This window comes from Podarcis pityusensis, assembly GCF_964106645.2.
Source record: "Podarcis pityusensis genome assembly, chromosome: 12".
NCBI classification, from domain to species: domain Eukaryota; kingdom Metazoa; phylum Chordata; class Lepidosauria; order Squamata; family Lacertidae; genus Podarcis; species Podarcis pityusensis.
In genome coordinates this window covers 11,855,942-11,874,775 of record NC_138037.1, presented here as the reverse complement: position 1 = coordinate 11,874,775, position 18,834 = coordinate 11,855,942, and the positions used below count along the sequence as shown (strand labels likewise).

The following is an 18,834-nucleotide window of genomic DNA, read 5'->3' as shown; positions in this document are numbered from 1 at the left end:
TGCATGCTGGATGGGGATGTCCCCAGGGCATGAGCCAGTGGTTCAAATACCTCCGGTGTAACAAAACAAAGAAGGGACCATGCTCTAGGCCAGGCATGGCCAAACGTGGCCCTCCAGCTGTTTTGGGACTACAACTCCCATCATCCCTAGCTAACAGGACCAGTGGTCAGGGATGATGGGAACTGTAGTTCCAAAACAGCTGGAGGGCTGAGTTTGGTCATGCCTGCTCTAGGCATCCTAACCCAATACTTATTGCAGATGTGTTTCATTTTTAAATGTCTTAATTATTGGGGGGGCCCCTCTTTTTTAAAAACTCAATGAATTGAACAAATACTGAGCTAGTGAACAGGGCATTTTGTGGAACAATGTACTCTTAAGGTGTTCCCTTATAGGAAGTAGAACCTGTATATTCAAAGTTAAATATCAGTCTCACTATATTTTAATTGGGCTCAACCTGTGTGACAAATGCTCAACCACTTTTATGGGAATGCTCTCATTAAAAACAAGAGCTCCTTTACCCAATTTTAGCCTTTAATATGAAATTTATATTAGAAGTCTAATCCTTCTAGAAAGGGGTTCATAATGCAATCACCAACAGAGCAGCCAGTTATCAAGCATCATTGCATACAATATTAGCAGGATTTAGCAGGATTTTCAGCAGCCAGGATTTCCAGCTACTCTGCAAAGCAGATTCTGTAGAAACCTACCAAAATCACAGATCTCTGCACCTCATTTAGCTGCTTTTATTGTTGCACATCACCTTTCCTTCCCTCTTAATGTTAAAATTGACACTAATTTACATTAAATCTACGTTTAAAAGTCCTTGCTAGCATCACTATTCTGAGCACTGCTTTTGCAAGGAAGAACTTTGATTTCTGTTCTTTGCCATTTTTTACCAGTTGCCAAGGTCAGAAATCCTGCCTTGGCTCATAAGCTGAACACTCTTCACTAGCTGACAGCAAGCCACTGAAGGCCAATAAAGCCGCCAGTTCCCTTTAAATGACCCAATGCAAAGTATGCTAGCAAGCAAGATCTCCCAGTGGTAGAGCTGGAAAGGTTTCAGTACCTGAGACAGCTCCCCAAGAGAAGCACTTTTCAGAATGATTGGAGACAGGAAGAAAAACACAGGATTTCCACATTGCTGTCACTCAGCACTTGAACACTTAAGCAGCTCTTTAAAAAATAAAATGACTTCATCCTAACCCTGCCAGATTAATACATGTTGTAATTCTAAATAGCTCCCACTTTATCTAAACTTCTTATAAGCTTATATGTTGGAGTGTTCTATTTTCAAAAGCCTGGCTCTACACTTTCTATACCCCTCTACCCACAATTTGAATGTTAATGCAACATATTCTGAAGACATGTAGGTCTGCTTTTGTCTCCCAGATCCTAGAATTTGTTAACTTTGGGGAAGAGCTGAAACAGCGACTAGGGTAAAACCAGACAGAAGCAGCTAACTGTCTAGTATACAGTTGTTATATCTGTGACTATAGGAGTAAAGGAGGGTGCATATTCTCATTAATAAATAAGAATAAGAATAATAAAATTTTATTCATACCCAGCCCTCCCCAGCCAGGGCCAGACTCAGGGCGGCTAACACCAAATATAAATTACAATAAAATGTAATAGAAACAACAACAACAAACAAACAAACAAACAAACAGTTAATGAAAATACGGCTTAAAATACAGCTTAAAATTAATTCCCACCATATTGTTTTTAAGCCTTCAGGGAAATTGTGTTTCATGCTCTGATTCCTTTTCTTTCTACAGTTCAGTAGACTATTAGGAAATGGAAGGAATGGACCAGGTGAGAGGTGTGTGTGTGTGCCTGCTCAACAGGTCTTACTCACTAGTAAATGTGTTCAAAATCTCAGCCTTAATGAAGCAACTTGGGAGGATAAGTAGTGTCAACAAAAATGTCATGCACACGATAAATCGACTATTTGTGCTACAGTTTTTGATTATCAGAGACAGCTCCAGACATCTGTCATATTCAGAACTGGGGCTGGGGTGGAAAAAACATAAGCTTCAAGCAAAGTATTACAGAGAGAGAGAGAGAAACAGGGAGAAACAGTCAGTGGAGGGATATACCTTTCCTTTCTTTCCTTTTAAAAAAGTCATTTCTTTGCTTTATCATGCCGCCATCTAGTGGTTAAAGCCTGAGATAGGATGGACAGCCGTCAGACAAACACAAAAACATTTTCATCGTTTTGTTTCAAAAGAATAACCCCTAGGATTCCGAGTTAATTAAATTTAGATCTTTCTTTACCCTCCACTAAATATTACAGTGATACTAAATAGGATTTAGCTTTAGGGTCCTTTTTTTAAAGTAGTGGAAGTTAACTCCCCTTTTACATCTACTGGTTCTTAGGAAACAGACCCTCCTCCTCTGTGGACTCTTTCCACGAATTTTGTGCTTATCTCCTTGCTGGGAGGAGGGGAAAAGAGAAGCCCATCCCTCGCGCTACCTCCCACAAAACAGGAAATAAACAGGCACAAAAGAAAATCCTACGACTTTCCTTGGCAATCTCTCTCTCCACGGGGATCTTAAGTGAGTGAAGCCGAAAGGAATTGTTTTTCTCCTGCCCCCACCAAGTTCCAGGCAATCACCAGTTTGTGATAATTACTAGTCACTTCTATAATTAAAGGCTGAGCACAGCTGCAGCTCTAATGGAAACTTCAGATGAAACAATGCTGAGAAATACGTATTCTTCGCGGATGGAGCGAAACAACCTCAGACGCGAAGAGCCATTATGGTGCGCCGCCGCCCACCCCCGAAAAAACTTTTAAGTTACACATTTATTTAACATGCACAAAGACACACACACTACCACGGAGCTGCATCTGAATAGGAAACCTAATAATAAGGGCATCACTACAGGCTAACGGTGGCGATGGTACACAACCCGTCTAATTCTCTTCTTCCAAATCAATCCAAGAGGATTTTAACTTTCCCCCCCCTCCCCGTTCGCGCCATCATCAACCCCAAGCAGTCAAGCAAGTACCCTGGATGAGTCACTCGTTACTAAGGCAATATGCAAATACAAACTCTTTGAAATCTCTGCTCCCATCAGCAGGAAAGAGGGGATGGTGGGGCGGAGGGTGGGGAGAGAGAGAGAGGAAGAGGAAGGGAAACGTGTTTGCTCCAATTTACACTTCAGCACCTCCTTGGAGCTTAATATAGCCTTCCAGTTGCCTGCTTTGTTTCTTGGCAGTTTTAAAGCAGCAAAGGGCGGAGGAAGAGAAGCTGGAGGCTTCGACAAGGGGCGAGAAAAAGTTATCACCGGAAGAACTGAAGAATTTCCTAACAACCTACAAGAGTCAGGGCAGTTTGGTAGGAAACAGCCCGAGCCGTCTGCATTTTGACTCTGTGCTGCTGCTGCTGAGTTCAGTGGGACTGCCTCCCCCCCCCCCCGAAGTTTATGGCCAATTCAGATCAATGGGGGGATGTGTCTCCACCATATCTTCACTCTCGAAAGGGAGAGCGGAATTCCCTTTCTGAGGTGCACAACGTAATTAAAACCCACAGGGTTTCTTATTTTTTTAGACAAAAGAAGCGGAAGAGTGGTGGCTGGCAGCAGAAAGTAGGTTCAGAAGACAGGGAAAGATCTCTCTCTCTCTCTCTCTCTCTCTCTCTCACTCACACACACACACACACACACGTGTGTCCATCGAGGCAACTAAGGACTCCCCTCCTAAAGACCCACGAGCTCCCGCGCTACTTGTGGCAGGTGCTGGAACGCGCCCCCCGCGCACGGCCACTCGGGCAGCCCCAGAGGCTGCGCGCACATCACCTCCGTGGTTAGAATCCCATATGGAGGGGATGAGCCAAAACAAAACAGCCGGGGGGGGGGGAGCAGGCATCACAACGCGACCCAGACAAAAGGAAAATAGGACACCATTCCAAAAAAGGAAAAGGATGGGGAGCAGCAGCAGCAACCCCGAACCCGCATCCACCGAGCGTCACCCAACCCAGGTAGGCAGGGGCTGGCTTACATCTTCTTCCTCGCAGTCACTCCTCCTCGCTTGGTATTGGAAGCGGGGTCGGGGGTTGTCTTGTTGCAATGGACGCGACGCTTTCCCTTCTCCGCCGGCTGCGTTGGCCGCGGCCGCCGCCGCCGCGGAACTGTCCTCTTCGGCGCATTGGGGACCCAGCAGGTGACTCGCCTCGGGAGTCACCGGGAAGGATCTGGAGGTGTTGATCTTCCCGCCGAATCTCTGGTACAAGGAAGCCATTCAGTCAATCCAGGACGGAGAGGGGGAGGTATTCTCTCACTCCCTCTCTTTAATTAATTACTATTATTACTATCCATACATATAAGGAGAGGCTGTTTGTAATCGGCAGATTTGGAGCCTGCGCCGCCTCGCTCTCTTTTCCCCTAGCCTCGGATCGCCTTCTACCACGTCGAGTCAAGCCCTCCTCAATAACAGATCAGTGGAGCTGGCGAAGCGCGCGCTCCCTCCCTCGCGCTCCCTCTTCCTTCAACAGCATTAGGAGAAAACCCAGGCGGGGTGGGTGGGTGGGGGGTGAGAGAAGAGTTGATGGAATAACCCAAAACACACATATACACACGCCGGGGAGCCCCCGCTTGAGGAACGCTGTACAATCCGGAAGAGATCCTGCTTTCACACCCCCTCCTCTAAAACGGAGAGAGAGAGAGAGAAGGAAAAAAAGATGTCCCCAGATGGCGGAGCCGGAGCAGAATTAGACGGGGGTGTGGAGGGAAAGGGGGCTTGGCTGGCTCGCCCGGAGGCGACGGAGCAGCCGCCTGCGAGGTCTCATGCCGGCCGCGTCCGAGAGGCGAAAGTGGCGGCGGGTGGGGAGGGGAGGCGAGGGTGTTGTGCGTGCGATCAGGGGCCGGGCGGGGGGCGATGGAAACACCAGGAGGGGAGAGACCTCCTTGCGAGCACGCTGCTCGCCCTGGAGAAGGAAGAGGAATCCGAGGCGCGCACCAAGAAGGGAGGAGATCGCTGCTGCTGCTGCTGCTGCTGCTTTCTCTCTAAGGCTTTCCTGGGGAGGGGAGCTTGAGTCTCCTTTCCCTTGGAGAACTTGAAAAGGGAACCAGAAGCGAGGGGGTAAGGTGGGGAGTCGCTGGCCAAGCAGGGCTTGAAGGGGGTGGGTCGGGGGGCTTAAAAGACGACACAGAGGAGGGGAGGCAGAGCCACAACCCAACGCCCGCAGCTTCGTTTCGGTGTCTAATGCCTGTCTTTTGATCTCTGGCAAGAGGGAATTAACCGGGTCCCTTCCCTCCAAGACGAGGAACCGGTCCTTGGGGCATCAGGGATTTTCCAGAGCGGCTTTCCTCCTCATCCTCTCTTGTCCCCCAATTTGTCTCTCTCTCTCCCCCCCCCCTCCTCCTCCCCACAACTCGCTTGTTTAATCAACCAAAGTGTCTCGTAATATTTCGCTCTTAATTCATTTTGCTGCATTAAAACGTGCTTCAGCGCCCCTCTGTGGAAACACAAGCAAACTGTTTCTCCAGGAGTAATCCTCTGGAATAAACAAAATGCGAGACGGAGGAACCTCCAGCCCAGAGCCCGCCGCTGGGGATACTGGGACCCGCGAGGGTGCTGGCAGCAACGGCGGGTAAAACAGATTAAGAGGCTCTGCCCTCTTTTCCTGCGCGGCTGCAGTTTAGCCGCTGAGGAGAGAGACTCTGGCTTTGGGCAGCAGCAATCAGGGCACCCAGTACTTAACGGATGGTCTCTGGGGGCTAATGAAGCCGGGGACTCGCAGGGCACTGGGGGCGCGACTGGTCCTGCGATGGGCAGCTAACGAGGTTACTTGGAGAGAAAAAGGGCGCCCACTCCCAAGCCTTCCGCCGGTCTGGCTGCTGGGTTTCCATAGCAACAGATGCTTATGATCTTTATTTTATTGTTTGAAGAGTCAGGAGTCACGGAGAGAAGGAAAACAGCCCGAGATATCAGTTACACATACAAGCTTCGACCTTAGTTCTGCTTGGCGCCTCCTGCACACGTTGTTGTTTGTAAGGAACGTGAAAATTAAGTTCGGAAGCTGGCCCCTTGGATGCGAACGTCTTTCCTGTTTACAGAATGCGCAACTGTGTGATTCTCTCTCATACAGAGAGACACTAGAAAATTATCGTCTTAGAATAAAATCTGACCGAGAGAATAAAAAATGGTCTCTCTCTCCCCCCCCCCCTTGAACTTTGTCTCCCTTTGCAAATAAAAAGAACGCCCAGCTCTATGATTCTACGGTTCTGTGTCAATAATATCAGTTGTTGTAAGCCTCTTACATTTTATTTGCTCGTCACTGCAAAATTCCTTCCTCAAAACAAGCTGCTTAATGACGGAGCGTTTTTCCTCTTTGCACCCCAACGACACCGCCCTCCCCGCAAACTGCTGGTTTTGCTGCACCCTTCAAAGCTGATGATGGAAGCCATAACATTTAGATGAAAACGGAGTGCCAGCCCCTCAGGAGGGGCCCCTGCAGTCCTGCTTTCTGAAGTTGAAAGAAAGGAACGATCATTTTGATCTTCAGAGCTCAGGTCTTGACATTTAATTAAAAGAAAGCTAGAAAGTCAACTTGTGACTCTCCGAAGTATTAAGTCAGGCATCCCATCACAAGGTGCACAGACTGTCACCTAAACATAAACCACTGCAAATTTCCACAGTCCACTGGCCCATGAGATTGATTCATGGCTGTGCCTTGAACAGACTACACACTGGTGAGGAATTCTTGTCATACCCTTCATTTTTTTTTTTAAAAAAAGCATTTTGGCTGAAGAGGGCCAGTGAATAAAATATTGTTGCGTTTTTGTGTAGAAGCACAGGGCTCACACCCTGCTCTAACCCTGAACTTTCTTTAAAAAGGCACTAGATCCCAGAAAAACAATTTTCCACCTATAAATGGAGGGACAATACTGCAGCAGCAATGGGAAAAGACTGTTCATGCGGTCACCTATGAATGCAAGTCAGCCCTACACTCAAAAAACTCTTGACTTAAAGGCCATATTAAGTCAATAATCTGAGAATTAAAGCTTGCAGCTCTCCTTATTTTACCCGCAACTCTAATTAGCCTCTACATGTGCCTTTGAACGCAACAATCTTTTCAGTAAAACAAACGAAGTGGAAGGCAGAGCCATGGCTACAACTGCAGTCTTCCTTATTTCCTCCTGCACCTAAATCCAAGAGGTTCTTTCTTATTCTACAGTTCTATGCCTCATTCCACACTGTGCTGAAAATGCAAGGCTCATCTGGAGCTGGAAGCCTCTTAATCATTTAATTAGAGAAGGGGACCTGCCATGGTAATTCAGACCAATGGCCCATCTACCTCAGATTTCCTTTCCCAGACAGTGCCAAGGACTGAATTGTTTGATGCAGGCAGAGGCAATTATAGAATTATAACCCTTGGCTGTCACTCATTTTCTGCTTCCAAGAGTCAGAGGTGGAAGGCAATGTCTTAAAGGGGGCAGATTTTCAGAGCTAAAATCTCACGCTTAACGGTGAAGCCTTTCATTTCCCAAGTAACTCTGGTGCTGCTGGGCACACACAGTTCTAGCCAGCTAGATCTACTCCCAACTGAATGACAAATGGGAACTTTTGCAAGCAACTCCACCACCCCACCCCTTGCAAAAAACCCAACAATTTCTCTAGGTGAACAAGATTACAGGAGAGAAGTCCATCGACTCTCCCTAGTGCATAGAATGGCTTATTTGCTGAGGTCATCTGTCACTACTTGATGTGCAGGTACAGTGGTACCTCAGGTTAAGTACTTAATTCGTTCCGGAGGTCCGTACTTAACCTGAAACTGTTCTTAACCTGAAGCACCACTTTAGCTAATGGGGCCTCCTGCTGCTGCCGCGCCACCGGAGCACGATTTCTGTTCTCATCCTGAAGCAAAGTTCTTAACCTGAAGCACTATTTCTGGGTTAGCAGAGTCTGTAACCGGAAGCGTATGTAACCTGAAGCGTATGTAACCCGAGGTACCACTGTATCTCCATGCACAGTAACAGATGCCTCTGGTTGTGCATAGTATGGTCTGAGTTGCATAGGATAACTTATGGCAGCATGTTGTAGTGGTCAGAGTATCAGACTAGCACTTGGGAAACCAGGGTTCAGGTCCCCACTCAGCCATGAGCCTCACTGGATGACCTGGGGTCAGTTGCTGCCTCTCAGCCTAAGCTACATCACGCGGTAGTTGCGGGCATTAAATGAGGAAGGGGAGAACTTAATGTACCTCACCTCGAGCTGCTTGGCAAAAAGCTGGGATTAAAAAGTCAAATAAATAAAGGGATATGGATGGTCCTGGCTCTGTGGGTTGAAAAAGGACTTGAAATGACCTTTGGCACCTTCTATGCCATAACTTGCTATTTTCACCCAAAAGGGACAGTGCCAATCATACTTCCCCGAGAGAGACATTTCAAAGTCATGGTGGCATCAGAGCAAAGGCCATTTCCTTTATAAAAACACAGCAAACTTCCTCTAGGAAATAACATGCAAAGAAAGGTGTCAGCCAATAAGCTTAAGGCAGGGCAAGGTGGACTCATTTGAGAAGATGTGCTGCTTCACTGCCCTTATTGCCACACGGTAGGTGCAATGATGCTCTCTAATCAGTGCTCAGTTGGCCTTGGACCAAGATCTACAACACCAGTGCGCTAGCCATCCTATTTCACTGCCCATAGCTCTCTAGAATAGAAGTGGAGAGTGCACTCAGGAGCAATCATGTCACCAACCCTCCACATTAGCCATTCCATAACAAGATGAGATCCTTCACAGAATCATCTGCTTTGTCCCCAGAGCACTCAGGAATCCCCCAGGATCCACAAATCTCCAGCGGTGGACCATCTTAATCAGTTCCTCACCCTCGCAGAGGGTACAAATGCTGTAAGTCCAAACTCCACAAGGATCTTCTTATGAAGTTCTTTATTTTAAGCACAATAAAGTCTGGATCAGAATTAATAACTTTTGGGGATTTTCAGTTGCATAAAAGCAAACATTCTGGTATATGTACTAGTTTCTTCCATTTGTTTCCTGCAGGGCTGGGCCAAGATATTTTGGTCTGTGACATGCAAAATCTACATTTTAGAAAGGTCATAGTTAATGCAGGGCTCAATCCAAAAGATGATTTTCATCCAAGATCCTGATTGTGGTCAGAAAGAATTGCACACGAGCTGCTTCTCCTTCTCCCAACTTCTCCTTGCATTTTACCCCATAAATGTCTGTCTCTCACTCTGTCTTCCCCAATGGTCCCCCAATCCATCATCTACTTAACGGTCCCTCCTTCTTTGGATTCCTTCTGTAAAAGTAATTTACAGTGCAATTCTATGCATGTTTATTCTGAAATGAGTTCCAATATGCTCAAAACAGGCTTACACACTAACACAATGGTAAAGGTAAATGTAAAGGTATAGGGACCACTGGCTATTAAGTCCAGTCATGGCTGACTCTGGGGTTGCGGCGCTCATCTCGCTTTATTGGCCGAGGGAGCCGGGTCATGTGGCCAGCATGACTAAGCCACTCTGGCGAACTAGATAAGCACACAGAAACACCGTTTACCTTCCCGCCGGAGTGGTACCTATTTATCTACTTGCACTTTGACGTGCTTTCGAACTACTAGGTTGGCAGGAACTGGGACCGAGCAACGGGAGCTCACCCCGTCATGGGGATTCGAACCGCCGACCTTCTGATCGGCAAGTCCTGGGCTCTGTGAATTAACCCACAGCGCCACCCGCGTCCCCTAAATAATGCAATGGTAATTTGCACCAATTTCTCCCATTGCACCTTATTTAAATTGTTCTTTTCTTATTTCCCATTCATTATTAGAGACTAACAAGTGTGTTTATGATTTCAGCCTTAAAGCCTGGGCTGCCATCTAACTGACATGGGAGCAGGGCCGTAGCTAGGGGATGGCGAAGTGGGCCACCACCAGGGCCACAGGTGGGGGGGGGGCGCAAAATCAACTATAAATATCTATAGGTTGAAGGAGAGGTGGAAAGAAGAGCTAATTTGTCCGTGGCTAGGGGGCACAAACTGGACGATTCTGTCAGGGGCACAAGATCACCAAGCTGCATGGGAACAGGGGAATGTACATCCCAACCCTACAGACTGACTGCAAAATTAAATGCAAACTCACCCCTCACTTTTTGAACAAGGCTTGCCAAAAATAACAGATAGGAAAATAAAACCCACCAGAATTCCCTCTCCAATTTCCATGATTATTTTACACAGTGACTAACTACAAGCATAGAAAACAGAATAGAAAGCTTTGTGTGTTCTCTTTCTGGGCAATTTATGCCTCTATCTAATTCTGAACTTGGCAATGAGGTGTTGCCTTGTTTATTGCATAAAAATTAATATCAGAGGGAACAGATTGAATTCATCTAGCTAAGCAGCTGGATGGATCCAAATGTGCTTCCTGTTTTCATCGTTCTGACTTAGTAAAGAGCTTTCTTTTCCCCCCTTGTTTTTTTGCAGGGGAAACACATGTACTAAATTCACAATCTAATAAAACTAATATGCCTCAGTATTGATGGCATAACTCTATCATGCACAAAATTGGGGCAACAAGAATATACTCCCAAATGGCCCGCAAGCTGCTCCAAATTGCCCCTTTAAATACTAGCAAGCCTTTCTAGCCATCAGGAAAACTATTTAAAAGCCTTCACCTTTCATCCATTAGCCCATTTGTCAATACGACTAGTCCTGCTGAACATGGTGCCATTGGTGCAGTAGAGTCAAAACCATTTGACTAAGGGTGTGGAGGCTGTCAGTTACTTTTCAGAATTGTATCTGAAACAAACCATGCTGTTGGGCAAAAGAACACACTAATGGAAGGCCCAATGTCCTAAGGTAACCAAGAGTAAGTCATTTCCCACCTACTCAGCCCTGCTATGTGGAAATGGGATATGGCAGAATCAAGAGTATAGATCACAGGATAACTGGTAGGGAAGATGGATCACTCAGTCCAATCAGTTGCCCAAAGGCTGCATTTCTTTTCTTTGTCTCTGCCTCTTTCTCTCCTGGCACCTATCATCCCTGCTTTTGAAGTGTTCGCTACTGATGTGTGATTCCCACCCCCCCACCCCATATAGGAACATCTTTAAAACTTCAGTTAGCATAGACTACCAACACCTGCACATCCCAGCAGGCTAGGATAACAGAATACTGCAGAAGTTCCTTGTTAGGATGCCTCAGACTTTGACTAGGGACTTTAAGATCTGAAGCTGGAACCTAGCCTTCTAAGCTACCCTAATGCATACCCTCTGGGTCTACAGTCTTCAGCACAGCAGGGCATTGGGTATAAGTATGCAACAATGGATGCTGTGTTTGGCAGGCAGCATGGTACTTCTAGAGTGGAAAGGTTTAGCTCATAACAGCCTGATAGTCTGTTTCCAATGCATCCACAAAGAAAAAAGTTCTGCCATCTTCACACACTAACTGCTGACTGTGAGACCTTGTTAGAAAACGTGCACTCTGCATTCACTTCCAGATACCCCCAGCATGTGGCTGATATGATTCAGCTCAATACAGATTGGATGCTTGGAATAGCCGAAGGACGGTCTTCAACCTACTGTTGTGGAAATCTAACCACAATACAACTTTTGTTTCATGTCTGAGGCTCCTCTTTATTCCAAGTAGCGTTGTACCTTGGATCTCGAACGCCTTGGCTCCTGAACAAATCGGCTCCTGAACAATTGAAACACAGAAGTGAGTGTTTTGGTTTTTGAACGATTTTTGGAAGCCAAATGTCTGACAGGGCTTTTGCAGCTTCCAATTGGTTGCAGGAGCTTCCTGAAGTCAATCAGAAGCCATGCTTTGGTTTTCAAATGTTTTGGAAGTTGAACAGACTTCCAGAACGGATTATGAGCCAGGGCTTTCTCGGCTGCGGCTCCAATCTGGTGGAACACTCTGTCACAAGAGACTAGGGCCCTGCGGGACCTGACATCTTTCTGCAGGGCCTGCAAGACAGAGTTGTTCCACCAGGCCTTTGGTTAGGGCGCAGTCTGACTCCCTCCTCTGGCAACCTGCACAGAATTTTGCTCAACGGTTGCCATCAATTTGATCTTAATTAATTTTTATAATGAAATGTTTTTAAAATGTTGGATTATTTGATTGTTTGATTATTTGATTGTTGTTAGCCGCCCTGAGCCCGGCTTCGGCTGGGGAGGGCGGGATATAAATAAAATTATTATTATTATTATTATTATTATTATTATTATTATTATTATATTATTATTATTATTATTATTATTATGTTCGACTTCAAAGGTACGACTGTACCTGGGAGAGGCCTCAAACATATCAGAGTCCTCTGAACACATTACAAAGTGCATAATATTTATATAGCAATTGTCACACAAAGCTCAGAGACTAACTTCCTCGAACGTATTGGAATACTACAGAAAAGTTCAAAGCAATATTGAAACACGTTGCTGAAATAGTTGTTTACCCTTTGGAATCAGCTTGTGTAACAGTTATCTTGCTGTTCTGGCCATCTAAGATTACACATGTTAGAACATTTTTGCACAACTTTGTTCTTTGTGGCCAAAGCAGTACATGAATCATCAAATGTCACCCGCGCCCATATCCCATGTCACCTTCACTTTTATTGTTGCTCACAGCAAAGTTCATTATCCTTAATCCTGTAGCCAAACTTCATTGATTGATCTAACACTGCAAAACCCTCAATGTCTTTTAAAAAATATGTACAGTAGCTTTCCCCAACCTGATGCCCTCAAGGTATTGTTGAACTACAACTCTAAACATCACTGACCGTACGGCTGGTGGAAGCTGTAATCCAAAACATCTGGAGGGCACCAGGTTGGGGAGGGATGTTATATGCCTTAGACACTGCCTCCCCACTTATGTTCTGAAAACAATTTCTCAAAACTGCCAAGAACCCTTTCTTAATTATTCTTTCTATATGTTAAATCCATACAGTGCAGACAGGAATTCTTAATAAGTGCCCTGGGAAGTCTTGAGTTTGAACATTTTCTGGAAGTGATCTAAGGTCCATTTCAATGCAGTGGTATATCCAGGACCATGGATTTGCACGGTAATTTGAACTGGACTCTCAACTTCTGGGAAGAAGTTTCTTTTCTTTTCTTTTTTTAGAGAGAGAGAACTTGAGACATCTAATGAGAGAATATCAAAATACCTGAAAATGTCAGGTAATATGGATAAAAAGCTCTTCCTAAACTTTGAATTTATAATTCTGGTGGCTATGCAAGGATATACTTGCTGTCATAGCAGTGATTTACAAAAAGAAGTGTCTTCAGCTGAGGATGTCAGGACCAAATGTCCATACTTTGGCATTCTGGGAGGGTGGCAGTAAAACTAGCCCTTCATAGTAGCAAACATCAGTTGGCCCTCACAACACAGCTTGTTAAGCATCAGTACTACTACAGTGAAGAGAAGCCAGGGAGGGAGAAGTAAGCAAAGCCTACACAAACATATTCTCCATCACACTGCTTTCATTCATAAAATGATTTAACCCTCCCAGCACATTGTATCTACCCTGTTGTTCACATAATTGGAGTGATAAATGGGGAAATGAGCCTCATTTTACTTTTGCAAGATGTTTATGGTTATAGACCAGCAGAGTGATTCTACTCTGGGTGTTGGGCAGAAAAGTAGACAGTGATGTTTATTATACATTGATTAATTGATATTAAAAGAATATGTCCTTCAGATTGTAGTCTAGAATTTATGTGTCGCTGAACTACAAATTTTCTGTCCTTGAAGGAACAGCAGAAAACATTAGGTGGATCATGGCAGGTATGGAGGGAACGGAAATATTTCATACATACATATTTGCTGTTTATGAAGTAGAACATGAGGTCTTTTTAAGAAAACCAGAATTACAGTTTTGCATAAGTAAAGGGAGTAAACCATTTAAGGCTTCCGTCTTTCTATCATTTGCTTTGGGTACCCTTGAAGTCTGTTACCTAAACAACTTCTGAATTCTTTTCTTTTGAACTCACTATGGCATCACAACATGGTGCAGCACTGCTCAAGTTTGATGGAACAGCTAATTGAAAAGAACAAAAATTGCAGATCTGTTTCACTAAAGGCACAATTACAGCTCTGTGCTATTCTCCTCTTGCCTTGTCCCACTTAAAACTCATCCACAAGGGAACCTAAATTCCACAGCAAGAAATAGCTGAATTCTGCAACACACAAATTATGCAAATTAACCAAGTCTGCTTACTCTATTCTGTTTTTGCTAGTTATCCAGAGGGTGGAGATATTCAGGGCACCCCACCCATCAGGCCAGTATAAAGTCTAATCCAGTCACCAGTTTGGGTTTCTGAGATCCAGCCCATTCACAGGCAAACCTATCTTCAGACTCATTGGGGTCAGAAAACTTGCTTTTTTAAAAAGAAGAAACGCCTTTCTAGCTTGACTTCTCATAGGGACAGGTACTGTTGTCAGTACCACATTTCATCCTTGCACAGAAGTGGTGGGATGCATACTATCCTGCATTGAACCTGCAGTGAAATCCTATGCATAATTATTCAAGGAGTCCCAGGTTCAATCCCCAGCATCTCCAGGTAGGGATGTCTGTAATGCTGAAGAGCTGTTGCCTGTCATCATAGACAGTGCATAGCTAGATGGACCAAAGGACCAACTCACAGCTGTCCATGGAGGCGCAGGGCAATTCTGGGTCCAAGGCAGCTGTTTATCAGCTCCATCTGGTACGCAGGCTGAGAACCTATCTGCCCACGGACTGTCTCGCCAGAGTGGTACATGCTCTGGTTATCTCTCGCTTGGACTACTGCAATGTGCTCTACATGGGGCTACCTTTGAAGGTGACCCACAAACTACAACTAATCCAGAATGCGGCAGCTAGACTGGTGGCTGGGAGCAGCCACCAAGACCACATAACACCAGTCCCAAAAGACCTACATTGGCTCCCAGTACATTTCCGAGCACAATTCAAAGTGTTGGTGCTGACCTTTAAAGCCCTAAAGAGCCTCAGTCCAGTATACCTGAAGGAGCGTCTCCACCCCCATCGTTCTGCCTGGACACTGAGATCCAGCGCTGAGGGCCTTCTGGTGGCTCCCGCCCTGTGGAATGCCCTCCCACCAGATGTCAAAGAGAAGAACAACTACCAGACTTTTAGAAGGAATCTGAAGGCAGCCCTGTTTAGGGAAGCTTTTAATGTTTAACAGACCACTGTATTTTAATATTTTGTTGGAAGCCGCCCAGAGTGGCTGGGGAAACCCAGCCAGACAGGCGGGGTATAAATAATAAATTTATTATTATTATTGGTGTGTTGAGGATTTCAGCCTTAGGTCTACAACCCCACAAGCAACAATTTCTAATTACAGGCCTCACATGAAAAATGCCCCAGGCTCCACAACAGCTACTTTCATGGGAAGCTGTCTTAACACACTGTTGGTTCATCTTCGGTGGTTTTGCCAGCTTTGCCTGCTCTCCAAGGCAGCTCTCCAAAGTCTCAGGCAGAAATATCTCCCATCACCTGCTACTTGAGATCCTTTTAATTAGAAATTCTAGGGGACTGAAGCTGGGTGTAAAGCTTAAATTCCTGCATATAAAGCATCTGTTTTACCACTGAGCTTTGGTCCCATCCTTTCAAATAAACCTTAAAAAAAAAAAGAACACAAGTATTTAAGGTCAGTATGCATAAATTATTATTTTTTTATTTTCACCCCTCTAAAACGTACTACTGAAAACTGTACATACAGATTAGCATCACCACTGGAGGGTGCTCCTGTAGTTCCTAAATTTGAACACAAAGATGTTCTTTCCTACGTTTCTTTCCATGCAGAATTGCACTGCAGTAGTTAATTCAACCAATTTATGCCCCTAACATTTAGAAAGAAAAATGTTCTCAGCAAACAAATGTTCTGAACCAGCCAGGTTCAGGTAAGAAGAATTTAAATCGAGAGGCATTTCTTGCTAGCTGAGCTGTCCATGTGTTGTCGTTTTGAGTAAGAGGGGGATTTTCAGGATTCTCCCTAAAACGGAGGACCATTGTCGCAAGATCTGCAGTAGCTGATCACAAATTCAAACTCAGGCTGCATGCAAGCATTTCCTCTGAATCCCACAAAACAAAATGTTTGCTATTACAGCCTTTTTTTGCTGGCAGCAATTCTGTGGCAATGGGACATCTGAATAGTGTCTGCCAGAAGCAAGAAAAACCCACAGCATGAGTCCCTATGGATAGGCATAAATAAATGGAACAAAATATGAAGTACAAGCACACAAGGCAACAGTTTTGCAGAAGCTATGGTGACAGGGTAAGCGCACACTGCTTATATTGTCTCGGTTATCTTCCAAACTGCTTAGTGCATCTATCTTTGCACAGAGACAGGGAAGATGTACAAACTACACCAAGGAGGAGGAGAAAACACCCAAAGCAGCTCCCATAATCCATGGCTATTGGCCATGCCAATAATGGGAATTGTAGTTCAGCAACACCTGGAGGGACGCGGGTGGCGCTGTGGGTTAAACCACAGAGCCTAGGACTTGCCAATCAGAAGGTCGGCAGTTCGAATCCCCGTGGCGGGGTGAGCTCCCGTTGCTCGGTCCCTGCTCCTGCCAACCTAGCAGTTCAAAAGCACGTCAAAGTGCAAGTAGATAAATAGGTACCGCTCTGGCGGGAAGGTAAACGGCGTTTCTGTGCGCTGCTCTGGTTCGCCAGAAGTGGCTTAGTCATGCTGGCCACATGACCCAGAAGCTGTACGCTGGCTCCCTTGGCCAATAAAGCGAGATGAGCACCGCAACCCCAGAGTCAGCCACGACGACTGGACCTAATGGTCAGGGGTCCCTTTACCTTTAACACCTGGAGGACCAAAGATTCCCCAACCCTGATGGAGTGATTATCTTATTAAAACATATTACAGGATAAGTTCCAGAGATGACTTTGAATGTGCTAGGAGATTCTTAAGAGGATTTGCTTTAAAGGGGAAAGTGGGGTTTGTTCAACCAAGACCAATTGTGCACCTAGACTATATCTAAGCAAGTTCTGAATCTGGTTCTTCAGGGTTCTGGGGGCAGTTGCCTTTCTGAGGATTGTGACAGAATTTATTGGAAGCATTCAATTTTTACTAAAGCACAATAATTTTCATTTTATCTATGCAAACATGTCCACCTTGAATCTATATTCTAATTCTGATTCAGTTATTTGAAAACTGTGCCTTATGTAGTCAAAAACACAACAGTCAAAGACAAGAAAGAGGTATTAGGAAATCCAGGAGAATGCCTTTCTTTTCTAGAAGTGCAAAAATTTATATGAAGCAAACCCTAAGCCCTGCCCGCCCCGCAAAGAAAAAACCAGACGAGCAAGGACTAAGCATTTTCAGTGACCACAATGCTGGCTATGGAGAGGGGGAAACTGTAACCCAGATGGAAGGGGCTTGGTTAAAAGAGGGTGGAAAAGCGAGAATGGAGGAAGAGACACATAGATTTAAAAGTGCAGAGAGGACCATCTTGGTGTCTAACAGGTCATTTCCTGTTCCACACTGCAAAGCTATTTCCAGAGGGACGGCAGTAACTGCCGCCTATAGAGATCAATGAAGAAATCTAAGAAATTAACGTAGCTGGGGTTGGGCACCAGCATGTTCATATTGCCCCCTGCCTCCCCACAAAATGCAACAAGATTTCAATGAGGACCAATCGTGCCTAGACTGAACAAGGAATGCTGTTACAGAGTAGACTGGAAAACTGGGATGGGGAAGGGAACAAAATGCATAAGCGCCCCACGCAGAAACATTCTGTTGCAGGACCCTACCTGTAAATTTGAAATCAATTTTACATGTGCTCAGTATGAAAACTCCACTCCCAAGGATATCATCTCTCATGGGATGTAGGCCAAAGAGAGAGTAGGGCAGCATGTGCATGAGAAATAGAACACGGAAAGATTCTTTTATCCATCTTTCCAAAATGTGAAACTAAAATTCTCCCTGTGTCAAGTTCTATGTCCCAGTAGGAGCCCTGAGCCCATATTGCAAGTCCCATATGGGGGACGAGAGATTAAAAAAAACCCCTCTTACACAAAATGCCTGAATATAAAGCAGTATAGCAATAGCACAAGTTAGCTGAGTGTCTCATTCCCCTATAATGTGCAAAGCAAGGACTCAGTGGTCATGCTCAAAGGTGAGAACCATGCTTTGTTGCTTTGCTCACCACAGCAGATAAGTCATGCCTCATATTTTGGCTTCTTCAAATTCATGAAGCTTAGGACTTGTTTGAAAGAGGATGGAATTCAGGAAAGAAGAAGGGCAGGAGGTAAGTGAGCAGCTCCAACGTCAACCTTCTCACTTGAGTTATTCCCGTTGCTAAGCCACTAGCCCTCTCTGCCTTTCTTGCTTTCAAAAGAACATTCAGTGTTCTCTCAGTGTGAACACTCTGCAAGCATCAGGGAAACAGATCATCTCCATCCTCAGAATGCAAAGCAAGACAACACCAGGGCACACCAGAGCACAGGACTGGGCCAATTAGTAATCTGCATTTCCTGAAGCACAATAAAGTATAATAAACCATCTAACATTGCACTCTCAAGAAATACAGAATGCTAAAGAGGACAAGATGGGAAAACAAGAGGAGATTGCCTGCAGCAGTGGCAGGTAACGTGACTGAAAGGTGAAGGTAAGGGTTTAAAATAACACTGTTTTCTCAGTGTTCTTCCGCCTTTACTTCATTGTCCTCAGCTAGGTGTTTTGCATCTGTCTTTAATCATTTGCACATTGCTGTTGTTATGATTATGCGTCCTACTTCTCCCCTAGAAAAACAAATGGATGGGAAGAGAGGCTAGAAAAATTACCTGAGAAATGCACTACCTATTTCAATGAATCAAGATTTAACACAATACATCCAGATAAAACTTTAAGAATCACAC

General features: G+C 45.0%; 1 protein-coding gene and 1 long non-coding RNA gene across 5 annotated transcripts in view; one reads left to right on the top strand and one right to left on the bottom strand.

The window, feature by feature from the left end:
- The window catches only part of DPP6 (dipeptidyl peptidase like 6), a 483,312-nt gene that overhangs the window by 339,707 nt on the left and 124,771 nt on the right, over positions 1 to 18,834 (bottom strand). The window contains exon 1 of one of the 4 annotated variants that reach the window (XM_080974039.1): positions 4,002 to 4,488. The exons of the other annotated variants lie outside the window; for them this stretch is intronic. Within the exon in view, the coding sequence (XP_080830165.1) occupies positions 4,002 to 4,241 (240 nt within the window). The 5' untranslated portion in view covers positions 4,242 to 4,488. Of the gene's footprint in view, positions 1 to 4,001; positions 4,489 to 18,834 lie in introns of those variants that run through there. 4 annotated transcript variants of the gene reach the window in all.
- Positions 3,772 to 6,216, top strand: LOC308459207. The gene is made up of 2 exons (XR_013977900.1): positions 3,772 to 3,981; positions 5,891 to 6,216. It is a non-coding gene; the product is annotated as an uncharacterized lncRNA (long non-coding RNA).